The following is a 10,836-nucleotide window of genomic DNA, read 5'->3' as shown; positions in this document are numbered from 1 at the left end:
ATTATTTGATACCCAAACCCAGAAATTTCGATTCGGTTAACGGATTATCCAAAATCCGATAATCAATTAGACAGCCCTAAATATGATTATGATTTGTAGGGATAATAATAGTCTATATTCTACAAGCTTTATTTTAGTGGACGTATTTAAAATTTAATTATCAGATAATTATTTGAATTTTATTATCTAAATTCTCCCTAGATTCTTAACTCCGATCGTATAATAGCAGCCCACTAAAATATTTATAAACTATGGGCCTCAAGAGCAATTCTGGGCCCAATAATTAAAAGTCCTGAGTTATAAATTGGGTGATTCTAATCACAGCCCCCATTTTACTCAATATAGCCAACCACAAAAAATAATAATAATAAATAATTATAAATTTACAATTTTAACCTTTAATTATATAACCTCAAATTAAATATATAATTTATTTTACAGTTAAATTAAAATTTATTGTTTCGTATAGCCCAATACATCTGCATCAAGCAATCACAAATTCTATTAGTATTACAAATTACAAATTCTATTATACAGCAAATTCTACATCTGCATCAAGCAACCAGGTTAGGATTTTCAATCTAAATTTCAAGCAGAGCTAATCTTCTCTTCAGAGGTGGAGAAACGGTGGCGGCCAGTCGGCTGCCCATGAACTTCCTTCTACCCATTTTATCTCTCTCCTGCTCATAATTGTTTAAAGGGAATAGAAGGCGACTATAACTGGAGAGAGAAGCAGATTCAAGAAAATTGATTTTTGAGAGGGTGTATGAGCTATATATATATATATAGACAAAATTTGTATATATTGCAAACTTGTTCCTCTGTTTTGGTTGCTGTTGGCCGACAGCACCGACGGCGGCTTCACTCGCCATTGTTATTTTTCTGACCGTGAGAGGGTAAAGGCGGTGGCCTTCGTTGAAATTGAAGGAGAAATCAGTCGCTGGAAATCGAGGGAAGAGGTGGAGGCCGTCACCGAAAATTGAGGGAAGAGGCAGTGACAGATTTGGGGATCGAAAGTTTCAAAGAGATATTGTAACGCGAGTCAGAGAACAAGAGACGAGAGACGACAAGGCTGACGGCGGCGGCCCGACGGGAATATAAAGGGGGCGGTGGCGGAGGATTTAAGAAGAATGGTGGGACGGTATCTCTTTGTGTGTGCGTGTATTGAAGATCGCGAGAGAGAGTTTTAGAAGGAGAAAAGGAGAGGCGCCTGTGGTGGTGGTCGAAGCGGCGGCGACCTTCGCCGGAATAGGAGGAGACGGCTATGAAAGATTTAGGAAGAATGGGAGGAGCTTCTGCACTTCTCGTTTAGAGATTTAGGAACAAAGACACTTCTGCAGATTTGGGGCTATACACGTTAGATGCAAAAATAAATTATTTAATTTAGGGCTATGATTAATGGGTTAAAATAGTAAATTTATAAATATTTTTTAATATTATTTTATATAAGGGGTTATGGTGAGTAAAATGGGGACTGTGAATAAAATTACCCTTATAAATTTGGTCCTAGTACATACTTATGTTGGTCCTTTTTTATTTTTCCTGAGTTTTTTTTTAGAGGTTTTCCCGAGTTTTCTTATTTGACTTTGTTTGTCTTTTTTGAATAATTACATTAAATATATATTGACATATTTTTATATTATTAAATAATCGTGTCAAAAAGAATTAAGTTAAATGATATGATAATTAAATATGTCCTATTTAACTTTTTGTCTTTTTTAATATGACTGCACACATCTTTATATTATCCCGTTTCACTTATCTTGGCATATTTTTCTTTTTAATTTGTCCTATTTATTATGATACTTTTCAAAAATAGTATGTATATTTTCTACACACATAAAATAAGTGGGTCATATCTACTTTACACTCTTAATCATTTATTTTTAATTTTTGTGTCTAAAATAAATGTGTCAACATAAGTATGACGAAGATAGTATAATTTTATGTTTTTAAATAATCATATCAGAAAGAACGAGAGAAGCGTTAATTATATTAAGATGAATAGTTATAGATTTTGAATTTTTGATGGTCCATCTAATATATAAAATTTATGGATTATATATATATATATATATATATATATATATATATATATATATATATAGGGTTGGGTTCCTGTAGTATCCAAGCTTATAATAGATCCGTAGATCCAAATCTAGACCACACATTTATGACATGTGGCGCATCAAGATGGTGACACGTGGCAAGGAGTTTCCAAGCATTTCAAGGCAAAATCTGGAGAGAGGTAAAATTGGAATGTAATTTTCGGATTTAATAATTAAAAAATATATATATTTTTTTAGATTTTTTCAAAATAGATATATTTTAGATCCATATAGTTTCCACAAAGATACATAAAGTTTTCACATGAAATACATAACTTTGAACATAAAAATGCATTTGATTTTTACAGTTTTGGTATTTTCACCACCCCACCCCACACCACCCCCCAACCCTCCCCATTACCACCCCCAAAATAGTCATGTTTCACATGCATATAAAATCAAACAAAAGTGCATAAAGATTTTACATAAAAATGCATTAAATTATACAAAAAATGCATTTCATTTTAATAAATCTGGTATTTTCGCCACCCCACCCCTGCCCCACCCCACCCCCTACCCAATTTTTTTTTAAACTGATTTTCTGACCACTGACCCCCTACCACCCCCACCCCCAATTTTTTTTTTTTTCAAAACTGATTTTCTGATTGTTGAGTCGTTGACCCACCCACCCCCCCCCCCGCACCCCCACCCACCCACCCCCCACCATTTTTTTTTTATTTTTTTTTTCTCAAAAACTGATTTTCTGACCGCTGACCCCCCACCCACCCTCCAGCCCAAAAAAAAATTACATTTTTTCAAAAAATGTAATTCTTTTTTGTGTGAAAGTATATGCATTTTTGTGTGAAAGTATATGCATTTCTGTACATAAGTATATGCATGTAAAACATGTAATTTTTTTATGCATGTAAAAATCAATTTTTCAATTTTTTTTGGGGGGTGGGGTAGGAGGGTGGGTGGGTTGGGGGGGGGGGGTCAGTGGTCAGAAAATCAGTTTTTGAGAAAAAAAAAATTGGTGGGGTGGGGGGTAGGGGTGGGTCAGTGGTCAGAAAATCTGTTTTTAAAAAATAAAAAATAAAAATAAAAAATTTGAGGGGGGTGGGTGGGGTGGGGTTCAGGGGTGTGGGGGGTGGGGTTGGGGTGGGGTGAAATCTTATGCATTTTTATATGAAACTTTATGCATTTTTATATGAAAGTTCATGCATTCTCGTATGAAACTTTATGCATCTAAAATATACCTATATTGAGAAAATCTATTTTTTTTTTAATTTCAAAAATTACATTCCAATTTTACCCCTTTCCAGATTTTACCTTGAAATGCCTTGCCACGTGTCACCATCTTGATGCGCCACATGTCATAAATGTGTGGTCTAGATTTGGACCTACAGATCTATTATAAGCATTGGATACTACATGATCTCATTCCTATAGTATAATAATAAAATTGTTTATATATTCATTTAGGGAAATTTGCACCAAAATACACAAACTTTCCCGAAAATCCATATTTGACGCGATGTTAGGATTTTACATTTTAATACACCAATTTAACAACTTGTTCAATTTTGACACAATTTTGAATTCTGGCGACCGGGATATTGACGTGGCAGCCGGAATCGCCACGTCATCACCACGTCACACACACACACACTCCACTCTCTCTCTCTCACACCCCACACTCTCTCTCTCTCCACACGTCAGCTCCCCCACCCCACCCCCCGGTCGGACCCCTCCTCCTCACACCGCTGCCGGCGAGCCCCCAGCCGCAAACCCTCCCTCCCGCCGTCAGCCATCTTCCTCCTCCACCACCACACCTCTTCCTCCACCGGCCGTCGGACCCTCCTCATTCTCCCACCGCGTTGGACCCTTTTTCTTCCCCCACCACCCGCGACCACTTCCCCCACAACCACCGAGCCCATCGTCGGAGTACCGAATCGGAGAATTGCAGAGGTGAATTCGGGTTTTCGATTTTGGATTTGAGGAGAAATCGAGCCCTAATCCCTTGTCGATTTTCTTGGTGGGGAAGGGCGGTGGAGGGAGAGAGTCGTGGGGAGTGCGGTGGAGGAAGAAGTGTGGTGGTGGGGAAGAGCAGGGGCGGCGGATCTGTGATGGTGGTGGGGAAGGCGGTGGAGGAAGAGATGTGGTGGCGGAGAGAAGAGGTGTGGTGGTGGAGGGAGCAGGGGCGGCGGTGGGTGCGACGGCGGTGTGGGGAGGAGGAGGGGTTCGACCGAGGGGTGGGGTGGGGGAGAGAAGAGGTGTGGTGGTGGAGAGAGCAGGGGCGGCGGTGGGTGCGACGGCAGCGGTGTGGGGAGGAGGAGGGGTCCGACCGGGGGGTGGGGTGGGGGAGCTGACGTGTGGAGAGAGAGAGAGAGTGGGGTGTGAGAGAGAGAGAGTGGAGTGTGTGTGTGTGTGTGACGTGGTGATGACGTGACGATTCCGGCTGCCACGTTAATATCCCGGTCGCCGGAATTCAAAATTGTGTCAAAATTGAACAAGTTGTTAAATTGGTGTATTAAAATGTAAAATCCTAACATCGCGTCAAATATGGATTTTCGGGAAAGTTTGTGTATTTTGGTGCAAATTTCCCATTCATTTATTGCAAAGTTTATATTTCCGAGCCATCAAAATTTAATAAATGAGCTCTTGAAAGTAATTGAAAATGAAAAATAATCAAGATTATGTTTAGATTAATTATGTTTTAGACTAATAATAGTTTCAATTATTTAGATACAAAAAAGGAAAATCGATAAATAAAAAGGGTCGGACCGGTTGTCTCTTGCAATCCCGAACCGGTGTTGGAAGTGAAACAATGGCGGATTAAAACACTCCTCATTACTTTCTCTCTCTATAAACTTCACAGCGCTCACTCTCTATATTCTGATACGAGTTTACTCTCTCGCACAACCCTTCATACCCTAACCCTAATTTCCGCTGCCGAAGTACTACTTCTCCTATTGATTCAAGAAATTGAGGGCGAGCGATAACCGAAGCAATGGAGACTCACATCAGCCATAGTCTGTTTGACAGACGGCCCATATCCCGCTCTAGAGGCCCCGCCGTTAAATGGTTCAAAGAGTGGTAAAAGAAGACAACTTTCAATTGTTTCTGCCCAAATTCCCAGTCCTTTTGGGGAAAATTTTGTTTTTCAATTGTATGTTAGATGATGAGTTGGGTGGAGCAGGGTTTTCCCCCAAATTTTCGTCAATGTAAAAAACTACTAATTTCATTAAATCGTTTTCAGGGTGCCGCAAGATATTGTCTCAAATGGTGGGAAATGCCTTGTCTTGAAATGGGTTAATGGTGAGTATCAATGATTGTTTTAATTTTTCTGTCATATTCTTGATCGATGTGATTGATTGTTGTAGAAACTGTCATGGAAATAGCATAGAATATATGATTTCCTGTTGTGTGGTGTGATACTTGATTGGCAGAGAATGCCAAATATATTTGACCTGTAAAGATGCTTGTACTCGATTTCAGAGGCGACGTTGAGGGCCATGAAGGAGAAGTCGAAGGAGCCAGATGTGGTGGAGCCCGAGCCTGAACCGACAACGGAAGTGCTCTTCTTGTGCAGTTATGAAGGCTGTGGAAAGACATTTATAGATGCTGGAGCATTGAGGAAGCACTCTCATATTCATGGGGAGAGACAATATGTTTGCCATTATGAGAATTGTGGGAAGGTAGTATGCTTTACTGAATTCTAGCATGACTATATAAGTAGGTTAACTTGCCTTTTTACCATAATATGATCATATCTTTATTAGAGCATGAAAGCACCTGAAATTAATATTATTTGGTTCAAGAGAAGTGGAACATACTGCATCTGTATATTTTAAACCATAAAATAGGAGGAGAGCTATTTAAACCAAAAGTTGATTACTAGATGTTATCCTAATAGTTTGCTTTGTGTGGAGGGAATCAGAATTGTGTCATCAACTCGTCATCTAAGCGAATGCCCTGAATTAGCCGAACGCTCTCCACCTTAACAGACATTAGATTGCATAACATTAAATATGAGTTGTTTACTTAAGAAAACTAAGGAACCTGTAACCTGTTGTACTACCTTGGAATTCAGTTAACTGTTATCAATATCTCATCGAAATTGAAAGAAAGTAGAGTGAGAAGTTGGGAGGAAATTCCTGCTCTAACGTTTACTTCTAAACTATCTTCCTATTGTTCATTTTATTTTATTTTTAAGTTTGGCCAAAATTTGGGATACAACTATATTGTGTCTGCTGGTTCCTTTTCTTTTTTATTTATTACTCTGGAATTTTTGGGACAACTACACTTGTGAATTGGTAGTGTATGCAAGATTATAATTGGTTTGTTGAGTTGCTACTGATTTAAGCAAATATGGAGTTATGGACACAGGAATCTGAATCTATGTATTTCAGCATATTTCCTAGGTATCATGAGAGTTTTATCTTGCATCTCTACTGAAAGGGACTTTTAGAATGGATAGGAAAATTGTTGTTAAGCAAGTTGGTTTGTAGATAATGGATATTCAAAGAGAGTCATGTGCCTTTTTTATCATACGATGTTGCTCATTTCTTCATACTGCCTCTTTGTCATCTTAATTCTGTCGTGTGCTTTTGCAGAAATTTTTGGACAGTTCAAAACTAAAGAGGCACTTTTTAATTCATACTGGGGAGAGAGACTTTGTGTGTCCACATGAAGGGTGTGGTAAGGTGAGTAAACTAGCTTCTCAAACGAGTTTGTGTCACGGCCATCCTACACAGAAGGTCCATCTAATCATCTTCTCTATGAGCCATCAGTCTTTCTGTTTGGGGTCTTATTCGTTACAAGTGTGAGTGGTGTGCTAATTCTTCGCGTTCATGGTGAAAAAATACCCTGCGGAATCTGCATGACACTGCTTACTTCCAGTTGCTATCTATGTCAACTCGCATCTTACAATATTGTGCTATGCAGGCATTCTCGTTGGACTTCAACCTCAGGTCGCATATGAAAACACATGCGCAGGAGAACTATCATATTTGCCCGTATGCTGATTGTGGGAAACGATATGCCCACGAATACAAGCTAAAGAATCACATTGCATCTCATCACGAGAAGGCGGTCAGTTACAGATTCATTGTCTTTGCATGTTTGGTTGTTGTTGTTGGGCTGGGAAACATGGCATCTTATATTTCTGATTGATGCAGAATGTGATGGAAACCCCCAAATACGTGATGCCTCCAGAAAAGCCCGTGAAAACGCCCAAGTCTACAACGGGCCCTGCATCATCAGACCGGCCGTATGCGTGTCCGTATGAAGGGTGTGAGAAGGCATACATCCATGAATACAAGCTGAATCTTCACCTGAGGAGAGAGCATCCTGGCCATTTTCCAGATGAGAATGCCAAGGCCAACCAACCAAACACCGAACACGAGATGGATGAAGGTAGCGATCAAGATGCATACGCTGCTGCTGGGAAACGTGGCAACGGTAAACTCCATAAGCAGAGCAGGCCCAAGCCAAACTTGAAGCTGCCACCTTCAAAAGTTTCTCACCGGAAGACTTCCATTGTTTCCCCTGTCAACTTGAATCTAGTGAAGAAACATCGGCCTCTCAAGGAGGAAATATACGAAGAAGAAGAAGATAGTGAAGAGACAGAAGAGGAACGAGAGAATATTGCAGCAGATGGATGGAGATACGCCGACAACAATGAGGATGACGACGAAGAGACAGAATATGAGGATTAAGTTATACCTGTAATCGGTTTAGGTGAACATAAGAGTGCAATTTTTTTTTTCAGATCTTCTAATAACATTTTAGAGTTAGATACTACTTTAGTTATTCAATACTATTAGGTATTATTTCAAGAGCAATCAGAAGTTTCATGTGTTCCATATCAGCATTCATTCATTGATAGCACAATCTCGAGCCAACATAAAATGATAAAATAGGTAAAGATTGAAGAGAACTTGCATAAACAACTGGGGATATAAAGTAATGATTCAATCTCTGTAGACTATGAGGCACCAAATAGGTCAAACTTGGACCAGCATCAACAGATATCCCAAAACTCAAGTGCCTCAGTGACTTTTTAGATGATGAATGAAACTAGTACACTAGAAACCTAGAATCACAATCACAAAAGCTCTTCATGTCTGAGGGTTCAACATCCTAAAAACCGTTTAATGTGATTTCACATATTCCTGGACAATATGCAGACCCTCGCTTTCTTCACCGTAATCCTGCAAAATGATATGAATAATAAAGGTTATTTCGTTTTTCGGGTATTTAAAGTGGTTCTAGATTTCACATAAAGCCAAAGCACGAACCTTCACAACAACACATGCACAACCCACCACCTTCCTTGCTTTTCCTTCAGAGTCGATCTTGCATAACTGAACAAAATAAGACAATAAGGTGTGAAAATTAAAGATAAAATAAGATAGCTCCTAAAAGATGCAAACAATAGAAACATGCACAGGATGTGAAACTAAAGATGAGCATTTAAAAAACTTGGGGCTTTCAATCTGTAACATGAAATCCACTCGCACTATAAATTCTCCAAACAACTAGGCTTAAAAAAGGGTAAAAACATAGTTTTTTTTACACATATTGGACAAATGTATAGAGGATGGATCCATCAGAAAAATGGATTATCACATCAATATTGATACAAAAAGTATCTCAGATGACCGTCGTGAGAAATTTGAATCCATAATCATCCTTTGGATGCACACGCACAATGAATAAGTTAAGGCTGTCAGGCCAAAAGAAATAACTAGAGCAAAAGACAATGAACAATCTAACACTACCTACTGAGATACTTCGTCATACACTCATTCTCTCAATTTAATTGCTATCTCATCCTTATAAATCTTTCAAAAACACTGATTAGGAACAAAAAGAAGTGGAAACCATAAGTTTCCTGCCTTCAGGTAGAGGGTATAGGTAAGAAAGTTAAAAACTGATGTTGCTCCCTCAGATGTTCAGATCGATATATAGGATATCTATCTAAATTCAACTTTAGGAATAAGTTGATATTGGGCGCTGCATTCATCTCCAAGGCAGTGGAAGTGCCAAAGAGTCAAACTTCAGCCCCATGTGCCCAATCCAATAATACATCCTTAGTTGAACCAAAAATGAACTATTCAAGAATGATAACGCGCATATATAAAGATGCAGTAATGTCACTTACTCCAGCCCACTCGCCAAGAGTTTTGGCACTAGGTACAGTTATCAAGCTAACATTATGATCAGCACAAAGTGCTTTCACCAATTTGACATAATCTGCTTGGTCGCAGTCCTCTGCCAAGACACAAAGCTGAGCAGCATGCTTCTCGATGACCTTGGCAGCTTCATGGAGCCCCCGAGAAAGACCACTGTGGGCTCTCGACTTCCTCAGAACCAGCTGCAAAGCAGTCATGATATCCATAGGTTCCCCAAGAGCTGGAGCTGGAACAGGAGCTGGAGCCTCAGCGATAACAGCATCCTCACTGTCAAGTGACAAGTTAGACATGTTAGGAAAAGAAAGAGCCTAGGAAGTATAACAGGTAAACTAATGAAGCCATCATTCACAAACCTTATCAAATTTTCAAACCTACCAGATGTTCATAGCATAGTAAATAAAGTAAATGACACGAATGTGCCAAAGAATAGTGAATGGAAACAAATTATAATAAACATCCAAATAATTAAAACAGCCACCGAATATCAAAAGGCAAATTAAAATAAATGAAGACCAAGATTTATGAGAACAAATTTATTTTTTAAGCAGAAACTTGAAATTGGCGATTTGACTCAAAAACATAGTAAAGAAACTATCCAATTACCCCGACATTTTTCTTCCAGATACCGACTTCCGAAGCTGCTAACCTGCTGTCAACAGTAAACAACCAACAAAATTAGCGCAAAAGAGAAGAAAATAAAACGAAGTAAAAAAATCTTTATAAATTCGCCATTTTGACTGAAATAAACTGAAAATAGTCTACAAGCTTCAACGAGAATTGGAAAAGTCGAAAAATTAATCGAAACTTTATTAGTATCCGACTGATCCCTAACTCAGCAATTAGCCAACAATGCAATAAAATCCAGTTGAGTCCCAAATGAGTCAACATGAAATCAGTGATAATTAGCTCACAAAATCTGCAAATGCAACGCCACTACTGAATCAGGTAGTCGTACCTGATGGCGGAGTGACGGCAGCGCTGCAGATGAAATCGCTAGAGTGGTGGAGCGGTGGGTGGGTGACATAATTTATACATGGGCCTAAACCCTAACCTCAGTTTTACCAAATTACTAGAATACCCCTTGTCCCGTTTATTCGATAGGAAAATACGGAAGATATATACTTTATTAATATTGAACTAGTACGCCTCCCGTACGATGCACGGAGAATAACATATGTGTTGTAAATAAATATAAATATTTTTAAATTTATTATTTTTATTAAGAAGGATAAAAGTGTAAATTTTTTTGAAATATATATGGGCGCACATATATATCTTCTTTATAATAGGATTAAGCCTTAACCTATGTAGCATATCTAGAATCTCACCATTTCAAAATTTAACATATATAATCTTCATCATTTATTAATTAATAACTATTACATTCTATCTAAAGATTCATTAATCTTAATAAATATAATTAATAATAAATGTATATATATAATAATAATAATATTATTATTATTATTAACTTACATATATCTAAAATAATAAATTTTATTATTTATTTTATCTCGATAAAAACTAATCTTATTAAATATAATTAATAATAAATGTATATATATATATAATAATAATATTAACTTACA

The 10,836-nt window shown here is 38.0% G+C and overlaps 2 protein-coding genes and 1 non-coding gene across 7 annotated transcripts; 1 reads left to right on the top strand and 2 right to left on the bottom strand.

The window, feature by feature from the left end:
- The first annotated feature begins 4,830 nt into the window (after positions 1–4,830).
- On the top strand, positions 4,831–7,920 carry LOC130998898 (zinc finger transcription factor YY1). 4 transcript variants are annotated; one of them, XM_057924331.1, is made up of 6 exons: positions 4,831–5,144; positions 5,308–5,366; positions 5,547–5,746; positions 6,665–6,754; positions 6,996–7,142; positions 7,229–7,920. In XM_057924331.1, the coding sequence occupies exons 1-6, from the start codon at positions 5,059–5,061 to the stop codon at positions 7,766–7,768; spliced, it is 1,122 nt and encodes a 373-aa protein (XP_057780314.1). In that variant the 5' UTR covers positions 4,831–5,058; the 3' UTR covers positions 7,769–7,920. The 4 variants fall into 4 exon arrangements, with proteins under 4 accessions (XP_057780314.1, XP_057780313.1, XP_057780315.1 ...); XM_057924330.1 differs by having other exon boundaries at positions 4,851–5,144; positions 6,665–6,808; positions 6,996–7,139; XM_057924332.1 differs by having other exon boundaries at positions 4,854–5,144; positions 6,996–7,139.
- A 49-nt stretch (positions 7,921–7,969) lies between these two features.
- On the bottom strand, positions 7,970–10,335 carry LOC130998899 (40S ribosomal protein S12-like). Of its 2 annotated transcripts, none has more exons than XM_057924333.1 (5): positions 10,203–10,335; positions 9,851–9,896; positions 9,217–9,514; positions 8,351–8,416; positions 7,970–8,263 (listed from the first exon to the last, which is right to left on the bottom strand). In XM_057924333.1, the coding sequence occupies exons 2-5, from the start codon at positions 9,856–9,858 to the stop codon at positions 8,204–8,206; spliced, it is 432 nt and encodes a 143-aa protein (XP_057780316.1). In that variant the 5' UTR covers positions 9,859–9,896; positions 10,203–10,335; the 3' UTR covers positions 7,970–8,203. The 2 variants fall into 2 exon arrangements, with proteins under 2 accessions (XP_057780316.1, XP_057780317.1); XM_057924334.1 differs by having other exon boundaries at positions 9,851–9,893.
- LOC131002063 (small nucleolar RNA Z161/Z228) lies at positions 8,657–8,752 on the bottom strand. Its single transcript, XR_009094144.1, has one exon. It is a non-coding gene; the product is annotated as a small nucleolar RNA Z161/Z228 (small nucleolar RNA).
- Positions 10,336–10,836: the final 501 nt, after the last annotated feature.

The sequence above is a fragment of the Salvia miltiorrhiza genome, chromosome 8 (assembly GCF_028751815.1).
Source record: "Salvia miltiorrhiza cultivar Shanhuang (shh) chromosome 8, IMPLAD_Smil_shh, whole genome shotgun sequence".
NCBI lineage: Eukaryota > Viridiplantae > Streptophyta > Magnoliopsida > Lamiales > Lamiaceae > Salvia > Salvia miltiorrhiza.
Note: the sequence above shows the minus strand (reverse complement) of the source record. Positions and strands in the feature narration are given on the sequence as shown.

Coding starts and splice junctions, on each gene's coding strand:
- LOC130998898 (XM_057924329.1), top strand. CDS start 5,059: ATGGAGACTCACATCAGCCATAGTCTGTTTGACAGACGGCCCATATCC. Junction 5,145..5,307: donor GTTAAATGGTTCAAAGAGTG/GTAAAAGAAGAC, acceptor AATCGTTTTCAG/GGTGCCGCAAGATATTGTCT. Junction 7,143..7,228: donor CATCTCATCACGAGAAGGCG/GTCAGTTACAGA, acceptor TGATTGATGCAG/AATGTGATGGAAACCCCCAA.
- LOC130998899 (XM_057924333.1), bottom strand. Junction 8,417..9,216: donor CTCTTGGCGAGTGGGCTGGA/GTAAGTGACATT, acceptor TATTTTGTTCAG/TTATGCAAGATCGACTCTGA. Junction 8,264..8,350: donor GTGCATGTGTTGTTGTGAAG/GTTCGTGCTTTG, acceptor ATCATTTTGCAG/GATTACGGTGAAGAAAGCGA.